This window comes from Amphiura filiformis, chromosome 5 (genome assembly GCF_039555335.1).
Source record: "Amphiura filiformis chromosome 5, Afil_fr2py, whole genome shotgun sequence".
Taxonomy (NCBI): Eukaryota; Metazoa; Echinodermata; class Ophiuroidea; order Amphilepidida; family Amphiuridae; genus Amphiura; species Amphiura filiformis.
Window position 1 is genome coordinate 15,255,189 of NC_092632.1, and position 27,479 is coordinate 15,282,667.

The following is a 27,479-nucleotide window of genomic DNA, read 5'->3' on the forward strand; positions in this document are numbered from 1 at the left end:
CATTCGCATCGCAGTAATTTGACGTTTTGACTCATGGGCAAAAAGTTAATTGCAATTGGCGAGCAACAAGGTCGTTGGTCACGTCTGATTATTGGATTTCAACTCAACTTTACACAAGCGAACCGCCCTTCGATCATTTTTGGTCATAACTGTTCTATTTTGTTTCTTCATCCGACAATATTGATGAATTTGAGGTTAATGACATCTTCTAGATTGATCAAAGTAGCTTAAATAAATACTGTTTAGAAACTTGAGCAGTAAATCTGGCAAAATGATACTTATTTGTAACAAAATAATGTGAGAAAAACCAATTTAGTAGTTAGTCCGTCACTACAGGTTCAATTCGATTATTTCATTTTATAGATGAAGTATTACCCAACATCTTTGTTTCAATATTTTGAAGAGTGTAATGTTGACATAATAACTGAAATCTGATAACAGTTGTATTAATGGGAATGTTAAGTCTATGTAAAGAATTGATGATTATGAAATGTCATTGGATAATAAAAATAACAACTGTTTGTTTTCAAATTGAACACGTCGGTGAAAATGATCACCCAGGTATTGATGATGTTTCCTCACTTGTACTTTTTGCAGGCGTCTGCTAAATTTGATCGGTAACATAAATGTTTTCATCATGTAAAGTTATTATTGTTCTTGGTGCTTGCAAACTACGTTACTTTTGAAGCAGATTTAGGTATCTTGCCAGCAAAGCACTGCCTTTTCTATAATGCAAAACTTGACAGAATGTTACACCAAAGTATCAAGGTTAGATTTCACAAACTGCCAACGCACGTTTACAAGATTTCAAATCCATTACAACTTACAAGAAGTCAAAGCTAGTTCCAAAATAAGATAGATTTAAGGACTTAAGGATGTTTATACATACCGTTACTCTCCTATTTTGAGCTCTTTTGATGTACTGTATGCTTAGCTTTCTATCAGTTTTTTTAATGTTCAACCCTCTAATTTATTGATTTCACTCGAGAAGATGAGATCGCAATCTTGATAGAGCATTGCTATTGACATTATACATTACATTACATGATAAATGTAGTAGCGTGGTAACCATGACAAATCCACAATCTACAGAGTCTGTTGGCGTTTTCAAATTACAGTGCAGATCTTCATACAAAAACAAAAGTTCTGTAATCTGATGTGGAACTGCGCTGCAACCTGAAACTGTAGCTTATTAATGCCTTTATTTACTAGTGTAAACTTTTCCCCAATAGGACACCAAAGTATTTTAATATGAAATTTTACTCTTATGCCTTTACATTTTTAGATATCTGCTAGTTGAAAGCACCACTGGGAGAGAATCAGACAGGACAACTCAGCAGCAAGTGGCCGTCACAAAATCAGAACTATGGAAAGATATCATCCTCTTCTCATCTACATAATATGGCTATTATGCCTAAGCTACCAAGACACATCAGCAGCTGTTCTTAGACATAATCTTCATCCTCATCCTCAGGAGAAACAGTTAAAGTTCCTAACCCGTCATCGAAGACAATGGGGAGATGTCGTTGAATATGGGGATGATGATGGGGATTACTTTGCGATGAACTATGACCCAACAGTGTGGGGAAGTTACGTAGACACTGGAGATTATTCATCATTTAAAGACACACATGATGCTGCAGATAAAATGTTCTTTAATGGCGGGGCTTTCAAAGAGGAGTCCGTGCCTGTAAGTGGTGGATTTTTCAATAAAAAACAACCAATAGCCGCTAGTGGTGGGGTTTTCAATGAGGAAAGTCCCGTAGCAACTGCTGGTGGATTTTTCAATCAAGATAAACCAGTAGCCGCTGCTGGTGGATTTTTCAATCAAGATAAACCAGTAGCCGCTGCTGGTGGATTTTTCAATGAAGAACAACCCGTCGCAGGTGGCGGGTTTTTCAACGGAGAGCATCCCGTACCCGCTGATGGCGGGTTTTTCAACGGAGAGCATCCCGTACCCGCTGATGGCGGGTTTTTCAACGGAGAGCATCCCGTACCCGCATCCCGTACCCGCTGATGGCGGGTTTTTCAATGAAGAACAACCCGTACCCGTTGTTGGTGGATTTTTCAATGATGAACAATCATCTGTAGCTGATGAAGGAGGATTTTTCAATGAGCAACAACCTGTCGCCAATGGCGGAGGATTTTTCAATGAGGAACCTTTGCCAGCTAAGGGAGGATTTTTCAAGGATGAACCAGTACCTGCTAGTGGTGGTTTTTTCAATGACAAACCAGTGCCTACACATAATGAGGAACAGGCCTCTCTATCAAACCATCGAGAGGATGATTCTAATCATCTGTCAGAGGTAAGTCATGCAAAAGAAAAAAACAACTAGTAATTCAAATTATTCTTCAGGTCGGATATTCGGCACACCTCATTTGCCCACCTCTTTGATTTTTTTCATTTCGACCTTGCTTCATTGAACTGGCGATATTGTTCAAGCCATCTAGTGATTTCTGACAGATACGGTACTCTTGTTGCAAGACGCTTCCAACGGTGGATCGCATAAGCGAAGCTAAAAACAAGACCGTTTATTTTTCCTATTTTGTGATCGCTATCCATCTGGATTCTTTACGTGGGTCAAGCGTTGTGCCAGTAGTACCGTAGCTAAAGTTTGTTCGGCTTATATAAGGCGGAAAAAATAAGACTCATAACACCGTGTATTGATATAGAATGACATGCACGCAGTTGTACGCAATGCTTTTTAGATCAAAACCAGAGTATCAATTAGTATGAAGTAATATATGACCTAACCAGAGTCAATGACACTGGCGAAGGTGAACGGAGATGGACAATTATGTAAAGCTTTAAACGGTAAAGAGACCTCTGATACTATATATCTATAAAATGTAAACAAATTACCCCGTTTTACCACAAAAATTCCACAAATCAGGAAGTCTCAGCCCAGACACCAATTTATAGGAATACGTTTTCAAACTATTGTTCTTTAGGAACTCAGTCACAACCTGCCCCGTTTCCGCGCAATTTGCTTTTTTTGGCGCAATTGGCTATTTTTTCCGTGCAAATTATTTGTCCCTGGTCCTGACTAATCCTGTTTGACCATTATGCTATCCATCCAATACTTCTAAGAAAGTCATTGCTGAAAATTAGCAAAAACATTCCTGAACAAAACCTTTTACGAGTAAACATGCGATCGTGGGCTTGGTGCATATATAAATATGTTCCGGTTGGGAATTCCAATGTAATTGTGTTAAGCACCGAGATTATGAAGTGGGGTCCGTGACATAGATCGACAAATACGAAATGGTAATTGAGAGCATTTCAACATGTCGAATGAAGGTTTATAAGTGCGTGATATTTTACCAGATGATGCCCATCAGACATTTCTAAATAATATCGTCACCCTACTACGATAATTGCCCAAGTCATTTTTTGTAATTTTGAGAACAATGTACAAGATATGGTTCAAGCATACATCAGTTACGTAATCATCATATTTATTTTTGATTATTTCCTTTCATTTGTCTTATTATCATTTGTTCATGTGCAAAGAATGATGAAAAAATATGTTTAAATGCACGCTTGAACCATATTTTGTACTTTGTTTTCAAAGCAACAAGAAATTACTTAGGCAATTATCGTAGTAGGTTGACGGGATATATTATAACCCAGTTCTAAACACATTTTGCACCTCCTGTTGCCAGCCTCTTTGTCTTAGCTTTGTCTTGGCAGTTCTGAACTTGCTTTATTGGTGATATTATTTTAAGCCATCTGATGATTTGACGACTTCTGACAGGTCTTGCACTGTGTAAACAAAGCTAACGCACCTGTGCAACGATGACCAAACATTGTCATATAAACATGCTACAGGGTTGACAAAAAATAAGGTCCGGTTCCGCGGTTCGGGATTCAAAATATAACTGTGTTAAGCACCGACTTTATGAAGTGGGGGCCGTGACATAGATCGACAAAATAGAAAATGGTATTCTATAATTTAGTCACTTCAACCTGTCGGCTGTAGATTTATAAGTGCGTGACATTTCGCCCAATGATGCCGATAAGACATGCCAGAAAGATGTCTAACCCAGTTCTGAACACGTTTTGCTTATTTGATATAATACCTTAATGGACCATTTCCAGTATCAACTTGTTTATCTTCTATTCGGCTATATTGAATTTGATATTTGTGATAGGGTTATTTTCTGTAATCTCCACACACATGTCACTTTAAAATGTGGACAGCATTTTGGTAAAACGTTATATTTTTGAACAAAACATCTTGCACAAAGCTGCAATTATAATGGATATTCATTTTACTATTCAATATTTTGTTACATCATTAAAACAAGATAAATTGCAAAGTATTTTTCGTATGGAACCAACATTTTTTAGGGAAGTGAAAACGTTTTATGACCCTAAAGTAGATCGGTCATTTCATAATAGTCTGATCCTATGAGAACCAGGTCTTTTCACGGTTTGATGGCATGTAAACTGTAGTCATTTTTTAGAAAAGGTGAACAATGATGGCGCTATTTATCTTAAATCTTGTTTGCATCTTTAGAAGGGGTAGACACTTGTATAATGGCTTTAGGACATTGAAAAAAGACTATCATATGGCAAGGAAATTTGCAACAAAAAAAAAATTATTATTTGGCCAATTTAAATTTAAAATGCTTGTAAATAGCGCCCTCAATTTGCACACAAATGTGCACTTTATAGAATATGAATTACCACAACAATGAATAATTTGATGCAGAAACGAAAATCTTTAAACGGGAATGTTAAAAATAGCTTTAAAATATATGTGTATATTAGTGTAATAACTGTTGCTATTGTCCAGGTCTAGAATTAAACATTAATATTTTGTTAGAAAAATTAATAAATGATCACATCAAACAACCGTGTTTTTTATGGAAGTGGTTGAAGGTGAAACTAAATACTAAGAAACCATGAAAAAAACCCCGAAAAAATAGGGCAAATATCACGGCGTTGTTTGCCTTATAGAATTTTCACGAATTGGTAGAAGACACAATTTTGTGAGTCAAAACAAAATGTAAAAACTATTCAGTTACTTATATTCTGTACTAATTTGAATCCATATAATCCGTAATGGGGTCTCAAGTCAACTGTCATTACTCACTGACCTTCGTAATTTCACTCTGAACCAAGACTGTATAATAACTATTCACTTCAATTGATGACTTTGGTATGACTCTCATCAATAATGTCCAGAAATGATCTAATTACAACCCTAAACCGGACAGTTAACTAGATTGAAACATAATCATCCACCAAACATCCATTTGGTATTGCCACATACTCGTATAATACCATTTCGGTTTCGTAATACATGGTACTAATATCCAAAGTAGCCTTTCTCGTTGCAATAAACAAGTTCATCATTCAAATTAATTTCAAAGTTTCTTTCTGAACAAAAACGTAAGATACCGTTGATACTCTCATTAAAATGACCTCTTATAACAGTCCGGTATATACGGGAATTTAATGATAACCCCACAAGACTCTACCAAACCAACCTTTTTAGCTTCCTTTTATGGCCCTATAACACATTCAAGATGTTAACAGAAAATAATTCCCGGCCCCTGTGTGGCCAAAAAAGCCGATTACCCCCAAAATTTGATATTTTTGCTTATATTCCAAGAACAGTATGTCGTAGGTAGGTCAAACTATTCTTTTTCTGAATCTTTGCAATGAGAGGCATAATTTGATGTGCTTGTTAACCAAATTTGAACAACTTTGAAATTTGACCACTATGTTGACCTTTAATCTTGAACATGGCCGGAGTGCCTGGAATGAATGTGTTATAGGACCATGAAAGGAAGCTAAAAAAGTTGGTTCTGTAGAGTCCTGTAGGGGTCATCATTAAGTTCCCGTATATACCGGACTATAGTGACGTTAGCTACTATTATGTTATCATTATGCGATGCAGTGGTATCCAATGACAGGTTTTGTCCGAAAAAGAAAAATGAAGCCATTTGCTTCTGTCCTACAAGAGCGTACTTGTAATATATCATGATAAACTTGTCGCCTTTGGATTAAATCAAAACCAGTGTAATTACTTCCTTGTTCGTGTGGATGATGTATGAACTGACCACAAATGCAATATAGATTGATATCGCCTTGTGGACGCTACTAGTCTATATAGGGACCATCCGCTTGATTAAAAATTCTTGCTCCTTGTAGTTGTAAATGAGGTTTGGATTTTTTTCTTTGATTGATAAAGGCATAAGGCCGAATATCATGAATAATAAATTTGTGGAATTAAACTCCCATTTATAAAAACGGTTTGTTCCAAAACTCATTTTTAATTGGATATATTATATTTATGATACACTGATATGGAAACAAAGATAGATACGCTACAATTATCGCAAGATGCAAGATAATGCGTCTTATTTTACCTTTGAAACAAATTATGCTAGGATCTAAAATCGTGTAAATTTTTGATATGGATAATAAGTTGTAATAAAGTGCTCAGTATTTGAAATAAATTGACATTGCCCAGTGATGCATCGGCTATTCACGTCTCGCATGTCCATAATCCAAGTGATTAATACTGCGTCCACCCACCTGACATAGGGTGACTTACAGTAATTTGACAGCGGAATCTATTACATATGCCACACAAATCAAATATTGAACAAGGAGAGTTCTAATGTCCCATTAAAACAAAGCAAAGTACGAAGACCAGAAAATTTAGAGTAGTAGTAGTATTATGGCGTGGAAAAGGGTTATATGGTCCCCTGTAAATAAACGAATCAAGGCAGCAAAGACAACCTTAACCCTCATCAAGCGGTTTTTGACTGCACACAAAGGTCTCATTTTGTCTCTTTTCAATCGATTATTGCTGCAACCGCAATATTGACTATAATTGCCATTCTGATATTGGGTTCAGTAGCTATTGAGATTGGCCATATTAATTTTTACCTGTGTTTTTGACACACAAGGTGACAAAAGGTTTCCAATCCGTTTTGAAACAACTTTCGAGGCATAGAAGTAAATCGCACTGCGCGCCATTAGCCTTATGTTTAAAAAAATAAAAAAGATGAAAAAAGAGTCCCACTAGGACATACTGAAATTGTGTATAGTCTGTCTACAGCTTACACTTATTCATTACCGTTCTTAATTCATTAGATATTCCTTCCACATCGTGACTTGGTTACATTGATTTATATGCAACAGTCGTCTTATACGCTGGAGAGCTCGGTATCCTTTAGTGTTGTAAAGCATTTAAAGAGCCTCACAATGAAATAAAATGTCATATTATAGTTGAGAAGTCACCCAGCAAACACAAAACGTTTTCGACATCATTCGCAAAAGGTTATAAAAGGTTGTCAGAAAACGTTTAAATGTCGGGTTATATAAAGGGTATAGTAAGAGTATAAAACGTTTTCATAACCTTAAAAAACATTTTTTATAATCTTCTTCTAAGCAAACAAAAATGTTTTACAGAAAACGTTTAAGTGTCGGGTTATATAAAGAGTATAAAAACGTTTTAATAACATTCCAAAAACATTCTTGAAAACTTGATACAAAACATTCTAAACAGAATGTTATTTGGGGTTGAAAAAATATTTTGCGAAATATGTTTGCCCAAAATATTTTCAATAACGTTTTAAAAACGTTTTCATGACCTTTATATAACCCGACATTTAAATGTTATTTAAAGGTTTTGAAAAAACATTTTAAGAAAATTTCTGTGTTTGCTGGGTTCAAATATTTTAACATAATGTTATTTAAGTATTGACACAATATTTGGCAAAAATGTTGCAAAAATAGTTTACAATAACATTTTTTGAAAATATTAAAAAATATTGTTGTAGTGTGTTTTCATACAAAACGTTTTAAAACGTTATCATGACCTTTATATAACCCGACATTTTAATGTTATTAAAACGTTTTTACCTAAACCAAAAGCCAAAATATAACTTATTTAAAACGTTTTTAAAACGTTTTTGTGTTTGCTGGGCACCTAGCTTTCGGACAAAAATCAATGTTAATTATTGTAAACAAAAATGTGTTGATCAGTGTTGATCTGCTTCTCATCTCATGTATGGATTTTTGATTCTGCGTAAAACGGTTATACAACTAGAGTTATGTATAAAGTCAAGAAGAGCATTTTTGCTAATCATTGATGTAAAATGTCACCATGAAGCTTGATTCTTTTGCACACTTTGATGCATAATTTTCCCAGACATTTCAGAAAGGGTGATTCATATAGCTCGTGAGGATTCACACAGTTCTCAAACAAATTCAATAAAAGGTGATGTTAACATACCCAGTGGCGGCGCTACGGGGGGTGTTAAGGTAGGCACTCCTCCCAATATTTTTCTTGCCACCCCAGTTTTCCCCCCACCCACTTGAGGCTAAAACCCCAAAATCACACAAATTTCCATTTTTTGCGGCAATTTTGGGCAAAATTTCTTCATTTTGCTAACCCCCTGAAATTAACTTTTCCAAAAAAAAAAAAAAAATCCTGGTGTCGCCACTGAACATACCTCAATGACAGTTCTGTGCAAATGACTAATTGCCCTTTCTCGTATGTTGCGTCCTTTTGGTAGATGACGTAGATGACGCTGTTAATTATGATTAGATGTTTATAAAATCCATTTGAGTGCATTTAATTTAAGTTGAGCAGAACCTTACTAGTACAGCTCAACTTACCGTACTTTGCCTAACCAGACAGTCCATGCCAAAATTGTTACTACACCTTTACATTTCATCGAATCTCTTTTTGATGTCTGTCATTTTGAACATCACACAATTTCATAATTTGCATATTATTAGCATATTTGTAGGCCGTTTGTTATGACTTGATGAATGAAGCTGTTAAAACAGATTTTGATATTTTTGCTTATTTTTCCTTTTTTGCCCCAAAATGTATAAAAAAAAAAAATTCTTGGATGACCTACATTTTCTTTGAATATTTATCAAATTTCTTAATTTAGGTATAATACAGTGCAGAAAAAGATGTCAAAAAATCTGTTAAACAGATTTCCAATAAATTGTTCCATTTTCCATTTTGGGTTAAATACTCAATTTTCATGCGCGGGATATTTGAAACATAAAATGAAAACATGTCCATTGCACTTTTTCCTAGAGATGTACTATAATATCAAGGTTACGGATATATTATAATCCCTTCTTATCTTCACTGATCAATCAGATACCTATTGTTATGAATGATCAATGAAAAGGTTCAGAACTGGGCTACTAATGGTCTGTCAAGTATCTATAGTTATTTTCATGACTGTGTCAACTCAAAAATCATGCAAGGTCGAATGTAGGAAAAGTATGATCAGTTGAGCTGTATTTGTTTTCGTTTTGTCTTCTCTTACCTCTGCTTCTCAAAGATAGCTTGGGTGACCAAGTACTTTTCAGTGCAGCTCGGAGTGCCAATTTCTCTTTCAGTAGGGATTGAGTCAGACTCTTTGGTGTAAAATTGCTGTGAGTGGGTCGCATTTAACATTTTTGTCTTTTGCCAATTATTTGAAAAGTTTCCAACTGTTTGAAGTTTTAAAAAAAAAAAAGAAAGAAACCAGATCGTGAGTAACGTTTTACAAAGTTTCGTCAAACAACACACCTAGAATGATTGATTGCGAAATGTAATACCTATAGTTGCTATTTCTTGTTTTTCACCTCGATAACAATGTTGAATTCTTGGATACACGATATGCGTGTTAGTTACGTATATCACATTGCTTCTATTTCTGCGTGTTCACGGCCTTAGGTCATGTCTGATATTTTAATAATTGAGGTATAATTGGTGCCTTGATTCTGGTATTTTACACGGAGTCATCATTTCTTTCTACTCCCACATCCCCGCTTCAAAAATTCATACAAATATATGGCGGAGTTTTGTAATCCGACATACTATAATGCTTGTGGAGGTTCACACCCGAATGACTTAAGTTAAACGTAGATCTACCCTTGAACCTGAGTCAAGGCGGTCTCTGTACTGTGGAGGGCGCTATATGCTGATTGCATAGGTTCACTTAATTAACATGATCAATCACTGCTGTCCATTTCTTCCGAATTTTTGACGTAAATTGCAAATTTGCAACCTGCAAGGCTTTTTAAGAACAGGTATGAGAGGTGATAACCGCGTTCTTAAGATTGTCCGGGAAAATGCCAAAAGATAGAGACACATTAACAATTCTGGTCAAAGTGGGCAGCACACAAATGTGTTGTTTCACAAGCCAAGTCGGTAAGGGATCAAGGAGATATGTTTTAAAGGAGACATGTCTTAAACATAAATGCATAGGCAGATAAACTAGAGTAAAACTCCGTACTTACCTGCCTGTGCTGGGACTAGAACCCCAGACCTTTCGCTTGGGGCGGGCGCTCTAACCACTGATCTACACAGACTGTCCCTGATAAACAGGACTCAAGTCTGGTACTTATGGATATGAGCAGTCAGGGTAAACAGTCCATGGGTAAACAGTACAAACAACACATAGCACACCAGTGTACGAGATTAATTGATACTCACCCGTCAGCCTAATAATAATCAAACAAACAAGCGAAGAAGCTTACGCATCATACACTGGAACACAGAAACATTCAAACAATACAAACTAGCGGACGGGATCAAATTAATGATGCTTAATCGTTATTTGTGATATATTAATATACAGGGGAAATAAGAATCAGGCATCAAACACTAACACAATTAAACATGAAATTACAATTAGCAACATAACATGCATAGCCAGATAAACCAGAGTAAAAACTTTGGACATACCTGCCTGTGCAGGAACTAGAACCACAGACTTCTTGCTTGCGGGGCGAGCGCTCTAACCAGGAGAATTCAAATTTATTTATTTATTTATTTATTTATTGCATCATATTTACCCAGGGTGGCCCGATCAGCTAAAATGCTGTTCTTACACGGGGCCCTGCATAACATTAAAAACATACAGATACATGAGTATTATAATAAAGCATAAACATATAAATCACAATTTAAATAGAGTATACCAATTTACAAGTACTTAAACTAATACAATGTTAAGAACAAATCATTACAAAGTACTACTAATATTGGTAACTCAACATGGCACAAAATTATAAACGTAAAAACTCATGTAAAAACTCACACCTTATACACTCACCCCCACACACACACCCCCACACGCACCCCCACATAATTATATACAAACATAAAATGAAGATACTGTTTATCATGATGTTTTGTGCGCATCAACCATGATGAAATAATTAACAATAACATAAAATAAGATACAAATAACAACCAAATTCATCAACATTGACCAAAATATACGATATACTCTTAGGGACCGTTCACAAACACTTGTAAGGGGGGGGCCTGATGCAAAAATAATTTATCGCAAACATTTTCGGGGGCCCCCCTTTACAGACCTCGAAAATTTCAGGGCCCCCCTTTTTGACATGAAAATTATCGGTCAACCCCATAGAAAAGCATATAAACTTTTTTCAGGCCCCCCTTAGGATGGTCAAAAATTTTCAGGGCCCCCCTTTTTGCATCAGGTCCCCCTTACAAGTGTTTGTGAACGGTCCCTTAATGCAAAATAGACCAATATTGGTCCTAAAGCAACAAACGTTATGTTCATCATAAATTGTACATGCGCTTAAAACATTGAATACTTGGTGACTTTCTGATGTCAAGATTAATTTTGTTCCATACTTGAACACCACTATAGGAAAATGAAGACTTGAAATATTCAGTATCATTGCCATTGGAACATGGTGGTAGCGCCAGCAGATCAGCTGCGGCTTGTCTCGTATTAACACAATGTCTATCTGAAATATAATTGACTTTTGAAGAGAGATATGATGGAGCCAGACCAATAGAAGACAGTGTCCATGGCATTGGCCAATTACACACTTTTTTCAATTTTACTGGGAAATTTGCTTCTTGAAAATGACCATGAATGGAAATAAGAATAAGATTAGATGTTTATGAAATATATTGTGCATTGCATTGAAGTTGAGCAGAAGCTATTATTTGTTTTCGTTTTGTTGTCTTTTATACCTCTGCTTTGTAAAGATAGCTTGGGTGACTATGTAATATATTTTCAGTGCAGGTCGGGAGTGCCAATTTCTCTTTGAGTAGAGATTGAGCAAGGCTCTTCGATGTAATAAGTTTCCAGCCTTTTGAAGTGCGCTTCAGATCAGATCTAAAAAATTGTACTTTTGTAAATAACAAAAAACAAAACAATATAAAAAAAAGCCCCACCCAGATCGTGAGTAACGTCTTACAAAAGCACACACATAATGATTGATTGTCGAAATGCTACACTTTAAAATAATATAGTAATGGTTTCTCGTTTTTCACCTCGATAACAATGTTGATTTCTTGGGTACTCGATATTCCTGTTAGTTATGTATATCACATTTCTTCTATTTCTGCGTGTTCTCTGCCTTAGGTCATGTCTGATATTAATTGAGGTATAATTGGTGCCTTGATTCTGGTATTTTACACAGGTTCATCATTTCCTTCTGCGCCCATGCACTTCCCTTCATCAACAAGTCATTTACATGTATAACGGGTGATAGGGAGAACAATATCGGTTAATAGAATAATAATCTGTGCTTGACTAATGTCTAATAAAAGGCGCAGTTCACTGCACTGTACGGAATGCTTCCACCTATTAACCCCGTCCTGCGAAGGTTTTCATCCGACATACTATAACGCTTGTGGGAGTTTACACCCAAATGACTTAAGCTAAACGTAGATCTACCTCTTGCGCTCATTTTAGTGATAACCGTTAACAAGCCCGGGGTAAGTCAACCATTAGGGGGATTTGCTGAAGTCCATCATAGTGTTTTGCAATAATGGACTTTAACTGGATAAAAATCGTATGTACGTAAAGATTTTATCCGAAAATTAATGTTGCATATTCTTTTGTACATAGCCAGACTTTCGTAATTTCGCGAGGGCACGCTGACATTATGACATAGTGAAATTACATGGGGATTGTTTGTACTTATTTTGGTATCACTGGATAGAGTGACTCAATAGGAGAGAAACGTGCTCAATTAAAATATTCATAATTGGTAATGATTCTATTTTAACGAACAAAGACGAAGGTCACTGTACATATTAAAACACGGAAAATACAGACCCAGTAAGATTTCAAATATTATGGGCGGGGCGTCCATACGAGGCCGGGATTATTAGAGGCCCTATTTGCCCAACATATACCATATAATGTGGAGGGGCTCTGAGCTGGCCACTGGAAGAACTCCCATATGTCAAATAAGTCATACGTGGTCAAATACAAAATAGTCTCGATTTGCTGTCAAATTTAGATTGATTCTATTGAGAGGCGACGATCATTGCACGGAAAAGCTTCCACCTGTTGTATTAGGTAATTGGCACCGAGTTCAATGTATCTTTTCATGATTTCTTAGAAGATAATATACTATTTATCACGTACATATTCCGTGTAGGCTTGGAACAAGTGATTAAATGAATTAGGAAGTAAACTGAAATTGATCTGTGTGTATTTCAAGCTGATCATACTTACTATTTTCTCCGGGGAAGATTTTATCAATGGTTTTAGATAAAGAAGACACCTTTTAGCCTCGCTTAATAATTGAAACACTTGCAGTTTCTCCTTTTAATTTCGACTTCCAACAATGTAAAAAATGCATAAATCGTTCATGATGGTACGGATATGCTTTCAGAGTAAGAACAAAACCAATGAATTTAACTTATCTACTTGTCTCAAAATTTTGATGTTGTTTTGGTACTTGTGGCGTAACATCATTAGTGCTTAAGTGACATCAAGACTATTTTTCTTCGTTGAGTACGGTATAAAACATGAAATAGGCTCCCGCTAGGTTTCATTCGACTACATTGCTTGTGTCTTATAAGGTGTCATTACCTTAAAAAGCAAATAAATGATTCAAAGAACGGTTGTGAGATTTTCCGTGCGAAAGGTGAACACTGGTATTGTAGAAACTATAAAACCGTATTGCTATCCAGTATGTTGAGCGGCGATAAAATTTCAATAGTACTGATAGTATTGTCGAATGCAATATATTTGAGCCATAGCTTATAATCTGTAAGGAGTGTATGTCTAAATCTGAAATAGAAATTCACGCTCATAAGTTAATTAAAAGTGCGCTGAAACTGCAATAAAACAATGGATATACGCAAAGTTTAGTAGACAATAAAAAAGGCTTTAACGTCCAATTTTATGGGACTCTTTATCTAAAATGTACCACTTACAGCTATAACATGTTACGCTTAGTCTAATCTAGTTTCGTTTCTTATTTGCTTATTAAAGAGTTCAGTTTTGTAGAAGCGACACTGTTCCGTTATTCAAAACGTTGGGATATAGGCTATTAGATAGGCAATAACACTTTTCATCATTTTGTTAGAGTAACCGACTCTAGACTATTAAATTAAAGCAAAATGTGTTACTTGTCATGATATATATGACATAAAAATCTAGTAACATGCCAAATCATGACATTTTCTATTTCTCCTCTGTTCAAGTTCTTGTTAAAGGTATTACCGTAACGGCTAACGGCTGTTTTTGCGTCACTTATTTTATTGCTAACTCTTTAGTAGGTTATAATACGTTAAGTGGTAAATTGTACATTGTGTAAAGTGTGATGTTGCTTTTTGTATTGTAATTTCAGTTAAGTTGTTGAATCTTCTAATGATGTAACAGATCTTTATCGAAGTTTATCCACGCCGCCTTTAGGTTTATATTACTGTTTGTCTCTGCAAGTTTTGGTAGTCTCAAAACGTTTTGCCTTATGGTGTATAAGTGCGGCATGTCATGTTTGTTCATTTACTTGTCAGCCAACTTTACAAAATACTAAATAACTTTATTCATGAACGTCTCTCTTTTGTTCTTTTCTTTTACTTCCAGAAACTACCACAACCTGAAGAAGTTCCAGCAACTAAATCTTCAGTCAAAAATATGGATATCGATTTAGACTTAATTAGTGCTTTTTTTAACGGCTTTCGATTACCACACGAAGATGTTAACGTGCGAATGCATCGCAGAGCTTCAAATAATTGATTACAGTTCAAAACTGAAATAGCTTAAACGCAATAAGTTACAGTATTTCTACGAGTACGGTTATCATAGTACCGATGCAGCCGGTCCCTGTGTGAGTGGTTGAGCTTTCGTCAGATGTATCTGACTTTATCAGGATTAAAGGAGGATTTCGTGATCCTAGCATAGTCTTTTTATGACATTTTTCAGTAGATATCCACGAAAAAAGCTTATTCCCAAAATTTCAGTTGATTCCGATTTTGCGTTTGCGAGTTATGCATGATTATGTGTTTTACACTGCTCCATAGGCCACTGTTGTAATTTCGTTCTGGTATACCAGAACGAAATTCAAATTTAGTGATATTTTTGCTCAACGGATTAATCTGCAAGAAATATTTGGTACTTAAACATTATGTAGCCAGAGGTATCCAGTGGTATAAAAATCTCAACTAGTTTTGAGAAAAGTGGGGGGATCTGGGATGAGCCTGTGGATCACGAAATGCCCTTTTAAGACACACGTGACGAAAGCTTGACCACTAACATAGAGACCGGTTGAATCGGTACTGTGATAACTAACGACGATGTACTCGTAGAAATACTATAACTTATTATGATTTCCTGTCGAGAAAGCCGATTATACTTATAAGCTTTAACACTACCACCAAGACACGAACTCACAATTCAATGCATGCATGTATAGAGTTGTAGATAAAAACAATCGATGAATTATGCAAGATGAATCCATGTAAATGTTAAATCATGGTTAAACACACCAAATTTAGTTTACATATATTCTTGTTTCTGGAGGAAGCAAGGTTTTTTTAAAAGAGTAGAACAGTGTATAGAGAATCGCTTCATCGTTTTGTTAAAACATCATATTGGAAGGGAAACCTGTATCTTCCCAAATTGGATTTGTCTAGCAAAATTCTTAATAGTTTATTCTTCATTAAATCACCAAATTGCATCGTGTATAGTTTATAATTTATAGTGGCGGAAATCAATATTAAATCAAATATGTTTTGTTTTTAAATTTGATTGTGTAATCGAGTCCATATGGGCATATCTGATCCTATTTCAGTACCCATAGACATAAAAAACTAAAGCAAGATGAAAGCATTTTGTGTGCGATTTTTTTTTCTGATGATTTCTGACTGTGTATGTGTTATGAAACATCCACACTCATATACCCCAGCAACAAACGAGCAATTATTCTGTCTCTGTCCGAGATAGCCTCGTAAGGCAAACAATTGGTTTGTAGTGGTGGAGCCACTGGGCGGGCGTCAGAGTAGCGTGTACAATCAGTAAAAGAGAAACTGCTTCATAGGACAGGCTGTTCCTTCAAGTAACTTATCCTGCCTGAAAGTAACCTGTCCATATGTTTTAGATCTAACATTGTTTTTTTCTGTATTGGTACAATTTGTAATTGTATGTAATACTGAAAAATTAAATAGGCCAAAAGGAAGATGAACATCATAAATGTTGTCAATTTTGTCCAGGTTTTAGCCACTACTCAATATAATGGCAACATTTCTGAGGGTCCGTCGGACGGGTCCGTCGGACGGGTCCGTCGGACGGGTCCGTCGGACGGTCTGATGACAACACGTCCGATGACAAAGTAGTCAATCTTGGACGTGAATACTATGGTCAGAGACAGGCAAAAGCAGCTCTGAATCTATATAGGCATTTACTACAGAACTAGAGCCCCTGGGCCTGACTAGGGTTACCAATTATATAAAGTTACTGTTTATGATCGATTCGTGCTTGGCGAGACCATTAGCTTGATTAGTTGTAATGGCACAGTATAGATGACCATAGCTTAGTTTTATCATGGACTTTCGAAATGGGTCAAGTGGGTGAACAGACTTACAAGCCATATTAAAGTAAACTATTGTTAACTATTAATGTATTTATTGCTATACATGCTATAAGGAAGGTTTTACTATCGCAAACCTGACTATAATTGCTTAAAGTGTATAAGTAAATTGTACTGCGTAACATAATGGTAACATCCAATGTTATTTATAATTTAAATCTATTTTACACACACATACACCACTCCCACCCACAACACACCCCACTTCCCACACGCACACCACTTACCACAACATAGTGTGATGGATCGCAACGATCCAAAGCCAAAAACACCTTCAGAATGCACAACAAGACACACTGTTTTTATAAGTTAACCAGATTTGAATCCTCAAGGAAAATTGTAGTATTGTTGGACAATAATGTTGTATATAAATATGAATGCATACAATCAGTTAATGGATTACAATGAGGATTTACAATGTTTACTTATCCGGCAGTCTTCATCTTGTTGCTGATTACAAAGTTCTGTTGCACTCATTGTTCAAGACGACAGCAGTAGATCCTGATACAAACTTGTCCAGTGAAGACCACTGTTGACTTACGTAATATGTATCCTTTATGTACAAAATCCTCGCACAGATGATAATTTCCAAAACGGCGCTGCTTTCACTATTCAATCACTTTGATCCACTCTGTTTCCTGTTTCCACCTACATTGACAGACGTGTCGTTTCATAAACCAGACTTCAGCAAGTCGGCAGAAGAATATGTTCCCTGTTTGGAAAAGATGAAATCTTTTGCATATTTTGATCCTTAGTTGGATTATCGAAAAAACAAGTGCCTAGCTCAAAATAAGTTTCTTTAAAGGTATATGGTAATCACCTTACAATACCACACAACACTTATTCAGATTTATATGATCTTTGATCTAACTGTCACAGCGATGCTGCTTGTGCATTATTTTATAAAACAAATCTGCCCGCCTTATCCTCAGGCAACCCAGTCGCAGTCATGTCTCTGCTCTTCTGCACTCACTCCACTGATTGCCTATTGCTCAAAGGATCAAATTTAAGAGACTTCTCCAGGCATTCAAAGCATTTCCACTGCTGGGCCGCGTCTCTGTGAATTTCTTGATGCAAAAATAGGCCTGACTGACTTTGTTATTGGGGATTCCCATCTTTCATGAAATAGCTTTAAATGTAAACAAAGTGAAATGACCAATTTAAATTACACAGGGTAAATCACAATAGTAACAGAAAGGCGTAAGTAGAAAGGCGTAAATCTGTAAGTCATCTAACAAATCGCGTCAAAAACAAAGACAAGACAAGATCATATTCGTAAAATTGTGAGTTACCAATGTGGCTTGCGCCTTACGAAATACACCATGGAATTCCTTTGAAATCCAATCAGGTGAGATTTATTTTCAAAAGAATCAATGCGTGTCATTGAACACAATGTGGAAGAGAGTCTAAGTTTACTTTAAGTTCAAGTTCAATGTTGTTTTTTAAGTTTGTTCTGTGTTTTGTCATAATGACGTGGTATGAGGTACAGGTGTATATTATAATCGCGGAAATTGAAGTAAAAGTATCGCTTGATGACAGCCAACTATAATATATATACATTTATTTTTGGCTAATCTGTTAATGCAACTTGCTTTGAATATTTAACCTCAATACCTACATACCCCTCAATATGACCTTAATGGTAATGTGCAAAAAGCGGTCGACTTAATCATGTTTATTTCTATATAAAAGAAGTAAGGTTATGCTTTGGGCAAAAAACGAGGTTGTCATTCGAGACATAACTACAAGTATCTGGTATCACCCCTGTGAAGCTTGATTAAAATTGGGTTAGAAGGTATTTCAAAAACATGTTTAGAGATAAAAGCAAATATGGTGGATATAGACCTTCTTTGTAAGTGTTTCAATAATGAAAACAAATGTATGTTTTTTTAAACATATTAGTTATAAGTCTCCAAGGAGATTGTCAAGCGAAAGTTTTGTTGAACGCTACAAAGCAACGAGATGACGTAAAAAGGTGACTTAATTTAAATGTGTTTTCGTGAATTCTCTGGTAGCCCGATTTGCATTTCAATACTTGGCTTTAGAATTTCAAAAACAAGTTTAGTATTTCAATTCGTTAATGGAAGAATCTCGTGAGACTTTATATCTATCGAAAAAACACTACACAAACTTGTGCAGAAACATATGGATCTTTGTAACTGATAAACTTGAGATTAATATTAATGTTAGATTCCCAAGAGCTATTGACGATGAATTTCATTATAGTTAATCCTATTCTAATTTATGTGGCTTGAATTTTCTGTACGTTTCCAATTTCACTTAAAGAAATAATGTATCTTGTCTATTAGTTATCTTATACCACTCTTATCTACAAAATCTTTTCCAATTGTGCTTAAAACCATAATTTATACTTTTCATTACCGAATAGGGTGCAACTTGCTAGACTCGAGTCCAGTCCTCGTTTACGGAGTTTAGGGTTATGGTTTGGAGTTGGGGTAGGGCAGTCTTGTAATAAGACTAGTAGGGTTGCACCCTATTCGGGGTTCGCTCCAATTGTAAATTGTTTCTATATATGGAAACCAAAGTTAGTCCTAAAAAACCAGGCTACTTTCAGGCAGGACAGGTTACTTTTAGCAGCCTGTCTTACGGACTACTTGTTTTTTGTTATGACTCCCAAAATTCCCTTTTACAAATCCCCATTTTATTTTATCTTATTTTAAAGAGTAATTTGTACTTGTATTAAATTATTTTTCTTTTATGATTGTACAAAACTATTGTTATTACTAAGTATTATATTTTAAAAGTAAATTGACAGCAAAGAAATGATATGTAGAAAGGATGAAAGTAGTAATCCGGTGATTATCTCACAATTATTGTTTATTGTTGTACCATTTTGTTCTCAGAAATATGTCTTGCATTTCGAGCTTGGTAAATTTGAGTATTAAAACATTACTCGTGGAGCGGCTGATTCTTTTAATTAAATTACTTAATGATTATATAGTTGCCACGTATTATAAACGAAGTTGTGTAATTATTGATGATTGCATCATTATTAATTGGTATATTTCACATCCGGTACCTAGTGTAGCATAGAATGTAGTGTTTACAGTTTAAGATTTAATTAGCTTTGTAGAAGTAGATTGCAGAAAATTAAAAATGATTGATAAAGCTTATTGTCCAATAAAAAATGATTATTTCTTTAAGTATGGTTGTACGTCTTATTATTTCTAACCAAGTGATTATTTGCATCACGCAAAGAAATATTAAGGGGTACTACACCCCTCAATAAAGTTGTGTCTATTTTTGCATTTTTCTCAAAAACTAATAACACAGTGGTAACAAAAGTTACGTATATTATAGGGTAAGGAATCCAATTACTACACTAGAATTTCAGTGACCCAAGACAATTGTTCGTTATTTATAATAAGAAATAAGGTACCGCTAGGATGTACCTTATTTCCTATCATATCGTTATGAATTCGGCAGACGGCCGAATCCGGATTCGGCTTTTGGTAAATTCATTTTACCCATGCATTACATTTGAATTAGAGAACAAGGGATCAATGCTGTACATAATAGAGGGCAGCATATAATTTTTTTAACGGAGATCAGATGATAATAGCATAATAAGTAATCAAAAGAGGGCGACATACAGGGTTAGCTAACGGTGCATCGCAGTGTGGTCAATGACGATAACCGTTAAAAAATCGATATGCTGCCCTCTATAGGTAAAGCATTGATTCCTTGTTCTCTAATTAAAAAATAATGCATGCGTAAAATGAATTTACCAAAATCCGAATCTGGATTCGGCCGTCTGCCGAATTCATAACGATATATACTGAACTGCTTGTCTTGAGTCACTGAAATTTCAGTGTAGTAATTGGATTCCTTGCCCCAATAATATACATAACTTTTGTTACCAGTGTGTTATTATTTTTGAGAAAATGCAAAAATAATCACAAATTTACAACACATCAACTGTATAGCACTAACAATTTTGTAACAATAACGCTCTGTTGAATCATAATGATAAAATACATGGTGCTATGGTTTGAAAGTCTGCATAGATTTTCCATTGCACATACATAATCCGTTTTGCTAGTGCATCCTGTTGCTTGTCTTACTTATATTGTTATACAGAAATTTCCCAAGGTACTAAAATATTTCAGAAACGCTTTGGGAGAAAAATGAAGGAAAAAACATCCGCTAAACAGTATTAACCACCAATTCAACGTGTTTCAATTAAAAGAGTAAAATACTGTTTTCTCCTCCAAAAATCCCACAAAAATCAAGTTAAATCCCTAAACAATTAAGGATACTTTACTGAACATGTTCTTCAGGACTGTTATTGAAAATAAAGACGAATTTCATAGTTCTAGTCCAATAAAACAGCACTTACTGTGGACGTTTCGGAATCTGTCAGATTCCTTTATCAACACTGATGTTGTTGTGACGACCTTCTGTGTACAACTCGTTGTTGCTTAGCAACTTGGTTGCCAGTTGGTTTCTTCAGGAGATCGTCAAATACGTGACGATCGTCAGATACCGTTCTTAGACACTTTGATAGTTAGACGCGACGATGGCACAATAAAGTTACTGGTATATCGGAAAGCCACCCACACCGACCAGTATCTTAATTTCAGCTCCCACCATCCGCTACACCAGAAATTGGGTGTTGTTCGTACGCTCCTGGATAGAAAAAATAAGATCATAACCGAAGATAAAGACAAGGAAGAAGAGGAAGTCACTATCAAAAATGCACTTAGTAACTGCGGCTATCCTTCTTGGAGTTTTGAGAAAGTCAAACAACAGATGGACACACCAAAACAGAAGAAGAAGGCAGTTAAGAAGGATGAAACTACCGAGTCAAAAGGCCTTGTCGTTATCCCCTACGTAGAGGGTGTGTCGGAGCGTATCGCGAGAACTTTGAAGAGTTACAATATCTCTGCTGCCATGAAGCCCCATTGCACCTTAAGAAACATGCTCGTGCACCCTAAAGATAAAAGGGACCCGCTCAACACCACAGAGGTTGTTTATTCCATCCCTTGCAAGAATTGCAATGAAACTTATGTCGGTGAGACGGGGAGGAAATTTGGTAAGCGATTGGAAGAACATAGGGCAGAGGCAGATAAGGCGTGTGTTAACGTTCGTACGAGAGCAAACAGAAAAGCATCTCAATCAGCTACCAACAAATCGGCCATCACAGATCATGTTCTCGAGAAAGACCACATCATTGACTGGGAGGAGGCTAAGATTTTTTAGGCAAAGAGGCAGACAGATACAAACGATGGATCAAAGAGGCAGTGAAAATCAGACAACAGGGCACCACCATGAACAGAGACGAGGGGCAATACAACCTAACTCACGTATTTGACGATCTCCTGAAGAAACCAACTGGCAACCAAGTTGCTAAGCAACAACGAGTTGTACACAGAAGGTCGTCACAACAACATCAGTGTTGATAAAGGAATCTGACAGATTCCGAAACGTCCACAGTAAGTGCTGTTTTATTGGACTAGAACTATGAAATTCGTCTTTATTATAATTAAGGATACTGCTGTTGGCGCATCAAAATTAACGATTTGTTGTATCCGTTTGTGAAGATAATCATATCAGAGGTATTAAACAATATTAATATTTGAACTAAACATTTAAAAAAAGTAACTAACCCCCTTAAATAATGGCCATTATTCAAAAAGGGGCTATTGTATTGCAAATCTGTGAAATGCGTTGGAAGCAGAATTTATTTCTGCACATTTTGACAAAGTCAACTGGACTTACTATTTTTGAGTGGGAAAATTTCACGTCCAACCCTGAACGCATCATTAGCCCTACTGATCATCTGGCGGTAAAAGTTCATTGACCTGTGAAACGGATGTTGTAGTATCACAGGTCACCACCTTTGAGTTCATCTTTTTGCTCGTTCGAAGATACATGTAGCATTCTGACTGGACGAGGGTTAAATGGTCCCTGAGCCCCTGGGCCGGTGCTTGAACCTGGGACCTCAGGCGAGGGAACAATCGCTGCGCCAACTCGCTCTCCCGGATCCAATTACCGCGTAGAAACTTGATACACATCCCTGGAGATCACATTGATGCTGATCCCGCTTGCGTGTGGAGTCACCCATGTACCTGAATTCACGACTTAGTCACGTTTATCTATAAAATAAGAAAGGTTGTGCTCAGGAGTGTGTCATTTGAGCCATAACAACAAGTTTCTGGTAACACCCTGTGAATTTTTTTTTGAAATTGGGTTAAAAGTAGCCTTGATCAAGGATTCCTCCTTACTTATTCTCTATTCATGTTATTCTTAGGACCCATGGTCGAAGTATCATATTTACTGGACTCCCTCAGATTTTTAGTCAGGTCAGAATTTTTGTGTAGGACGAACTGGCAACATGAGCTTAGGGAGGAAGTATACCTTGTGGGCATGGTATGCATTTTGCTCAAACACAAGTCAGTCTCCAAAGAGATTGTGAAGTGAAAGTTTTGTTGAACTCTACAAAGTTGTAGGAAAGAGATTTCGTTAGAAGGTAATTAAATATAAATTGCACGTGATGTAAACACGTGGTTCACATGGAGACCGATTTATATGGCCTTCCAAAGACCGACTCAATTGAAGATTTCAATTCGTAAATACAACAATCTCGCGAGACCTTCGATTTATCATGAAAAACAAAATCAACCACCAAACCTTTCAGAAAAAAATTCATGTCTGTCACTTAAATTCCCATGAGAGATATAAGGCGTAGAATTTCATTTAGATTTACCCTATTCCAATGGAGCTGTATGTGTAGGATGTAGGATAACTTAAGAAGTCGTTCCATTGTGATATGTTGGTATCCGACATCCCTATCATTATACTTTCACTGATATTAATATTAATATTTCTTTTCGTACTCTTTATCTTATCTTCCTTTAAGAAACAATGTTTTTTGGCTGTTGATTTTATAACTCTCAGATAAATGTGACATTTTGGTTTTGATTCTCCTACTCACACATTCCAATATTAGACTGCTATTTCCTTCGACAGTGAGCACTCTTTATTTTACAAATTCATTACGATTGTTCGTAAAACCCCAAATAATTTACTCTACACCAATAACTAGCTACATGTTGCCATTCAATATAATATGGCTTTGTCAACATTCTATTTCTATAACTATTATATTTTGAACATGCTACCAAACTTGATTCTACTCTAAAACTCACACTCTTCCCTTTTACCCATCTCGCTTTTATTTTATTTCTCAAATAATATTTTCTTTTGTGATTGTACAAACAATTTTTGTTACTAAATATTAGAGACATTGCGATTTCCAAACGTACACATCGGACGTACGTTGATCTATTCAAAACCACTCTCCTGTATCGAAGCGAGGTCACGTATTTAGCTATTTTTGAAGATATTCCACGTGCGAAATCGACGTAGATACATTGTTGAAAATGCACAAAATTTGTCCATTTCACAATATGTTAAAGACAGTCAAAGATAATGAACAAATGAAGGAAAGTCTAATATTATGATCCTTTTTGTTTGTAACAAATCATTATAATAAAGGTACAGCGATGTGTTAAAAATGGACTAAAATGACATTGCGATTTCCCATTTTGGATTCCAATGTAGAATAAAACGCAGATGCTACGTTGAAATATGTTGATTTTACCTCATGCCTAAGTCCATGCAACGCGCCCAATTTTCAGGACGAAAAAGGCTCATTTTGAAAGTAAAGTCAGGATGTATGGATGTAGTGATCTTTAATCTACCAAACTATAATATTTGGGGAGCACAAAAAAACAAATCAAAATCAAAATCAAAAGCGGCCTGTTTGAATTAGGCAGAGACTCAGCTTACTGTTATTTTTTCAATCACTATGCCCTCTATCGACCTAGATTAGATTAGATCAAATATTATAGTCTTTATTCCAGCTGACTCGTTCTGCTTCGTGACGAATGAGCACAATCCAGTTTGGAACCGAGACTAGCAATATTTAACACCGTATTAACGTACGTAAAAACGTACGTTCCACGTGCTGCGTTTGGAACATCGCAATCTCTCTATTATATTTTAAAAGCAAACTTACCGCAAAGAAATAGTCACTATAATTTGTACATTATGAGCTTGTAGAAATGTAGAGACTGAAAGAAAGTGTGTCCAATAATTATCGCACAATCGTTGTTCAATTTAGTTCACAGAAATATGTCACGCATTTTAAGGTCGGTATATTTGAGTTATATATTCTTTTTTATATTAGTGACACATGTATTCACATTCGTGGAGTGACGTATTATTTTAGTTAAATAATTGCAACGTATTATACGAAGTTGTGTAATTATTGATGATTGCGTCATTACTAATTGGTATATCAAATCCGGTACCTAGTGTAGCATAGAATGTAGTGTTTACAGTTTAAGATTTAATTAGCTTTATAGAAGTAGATTGCCGAAAATTTAAAATGTTAAAAAGTCTTATTGTTCAATAAAAGATGATATTTCTTTAACTATGAATTGACGTCTTGTTATTTCTGACCCAGTAATTATTTGCGCCAAACATTGAAATATTACTCTATCATTATTGCACATAAGATCAACTTTAATTTTGTAATATATCCTGACTGTGTAATGGTTATAAATTTAGTATAAATAAAAAAAAAAGTTAAAAAAAAAAAAGGTTTTTACAAAATGTACTTGTTTTACACATCTGGGCCATATGGATTTGTTTGGCTTGTAACTCCGGAACGATAAGTCGGTAGGTAAAATTTTACATTTTCTGAATCGTCATGATCAGAGTGACATTTCGGCAGTTTTAAATTTTGACCCCCGTATAAACTTTGACCTTGGAAATTTTGAATTGACAATTCAACACCTCCAATTTAATTAATAATTAGCGAAGAAAAACACTTTACCTGGCAAAACCATCTAACCTGATAAAACATAGTTTGCAGGAGATTCGCCGATTAGAAATACTTCATTGATTTCGCCATTGCACAAATGCTTATACACTCTTATCTTCCGATATAGAAATCCTTAACCAATCTTAACCAATCATTGTTTACGTGGCCCTCTCTTCTAATAATTGGTTAAACTTCGCCACTGTTTAACATCTTATACAATTATTGCTTAAACCTTAACCCAATAAATGCTTAAATGCCTTAAACAATTGCATGTTTAAGACTTTAAACAACCAATTGTTTAAAGATTTTAAACGTTTATTGCTTAAAATACGCTCGTCTTAAACAATAATTGCTTAAATATATGAATAGGTCAATATAATTGGGTCTTTTTTTCTTTCTTTTTTTTAAATTTAATTTTATACTGAAACATAATTCATGATAGATTTGAAGTCATTAGATCTTGGTCAACTGTGAGATTCGTTCAAAAATACAATTTCATGCATAAAGTATTTTGGTTTTTTTTTATCAGTTCAAACCGGTATGTATCCGAGCATGGAAGAAAGAGATAAGAAGGAACCACAACGAACGCATTCACTTTGTACACTCCTTTACCGACATTTAATTGACATTGTTATTCATGAGGATTTACTTTGATCAATACCCCGCGTTAAATAGGTGATTGGTATTGTACTCCATGTATTTGCATGTCTTCTGGAGCGTGTCTGAAGGATGATTTGAACTAATGACCTTCCGTGCAAGCACTCTATAGGATTTTCTCTGGTGACGTGATCATCGGTCATTGATGGCCTACATCTTTTTCTTCCATTTCGCCCAATTTTCCCGAACTTTGATGACTTTTTTCTCAGAGTTGGCAGTCCTTGGCACTGAAACGAGTTAGCTAGTTACGATTATACACATATAAACTATTAAATTAAACAGGTTTCATGTACCGGACTCAACCGGAACATTGTACATTATTTAAGAACATTTTGCATCTATTTTTCATCGAAAAGTCACCAAAATCTTACCTTATTTGCTAAAGATGAAACTCAGCAAAAAAACGGCCGATTTTGATGACCTTTTCGATGTTTTAAAGGACATTTTCTACATAACACGATCAAGAAAACAGTTTGACTGTAGATCCCAAAACAAAGCTACTATTCAAGTTCAGAGCATCAGTGAAATTCCATAATCTTACTTCTGGGTAGCGTTTGTTTGTTCTTGGATGGGTTTGTTATAGTTTTTTTCCATTAATTATTTCGCCAAGCATCGATCGCGGTAAATGGATCATACATGAAAGTAAGTACCATTGATAGCTTTTCTTTTCATGCGTCAATAGATATGCGGATTAAAACTTGGCCGATCGAAGTCGTTGTGGTTCCTTCTCATCTCTTTCTTCCATGATCCGAGCAATGTATCCGAGTAAAACATTAAAATCTAGTAAGCCTTTCTCTCTCGCATGCATTACGATACAATGCTGACATACAACGCATCAACCCTAATAAATTCACACACTCGATACGGTATCCAGCATACCGATACTTCAATGCATCTGTCTACATTGTAAGCTATTGTACGTATGCCCTATACTGAACATCGCGGTACACACATTGGTGATATACATGCACCGTGCACGTAGAACAGTACCATGCTGCAGTCACTGTCCGTTTTCCTATACACAATACACAGTGCTCTCACCATTGACGCGTGACCTCTACAAACAGTGTATGTTATAGGTATATGGGCATTGCCTAGTTAACATCACTG

General features: G+C 35.7%; 2 protein-coding genes across 2 annotated transcripts; both read left to right on the plus strand.

Moving 5' to 3' along the window:
* The first annotated feature begins 1,964 nt into the window (after positions 1-1,964).
* LOC140152019 (uncharacterized) lies at positions 1,965-20,018 on the plus strand. The gene is made up of 2 exons (XM_072174319.1): positions 1,965-2,306; positions 14,857-20,018. Exons 1-2 carry the CDS (start codon positions 1,965-1,967, stop codon positions 15,007-15,009), a joined length of 495 nt encoding a protein of 164 aa, XP_072030420.1. The 3' UTR covers positions 15,010-20,018.
* Positions 20,019-21,631: 1,613 nt separating this feature from the next.
* On the plus strand, positions 21,632-22,081 carry LOC140152020 (uncharacterized). Its single transcript, XM_072174320.1, has one exon. The coding sequence runs from the start codon at positions 21,632-21,634 to the stop codon at positions 22,079-22,081; it is 450 nt and encodes a 149-aa protein (XP_072030421.1).
* Positions 22,082-27,479: the final 5,398 nt, after the last annotated feature.

Coding starts and splice junctions, on each gene's coding strand:
- LOC140152019 (XM_072174319.1), top strand. CDS start 1,965: ATGGCGGGTTTTTCAACGGAGAGCATCCCGTACCCGCATCCCGTACCC. Junction 2,307..14,856: donor ATTCTAATCATCTGTCAGAG/GTAAGTCATGCA, acceptor TTTTACTTCCAG/AAACTACCACAACCTGAAGA.
- LOC140152020 (XM_072174320.1), top strand. CDS start 21,632: ATGGACACACCAAAACAGAAGAAGAAGGCAGTTAAGAAGGATGAAACT.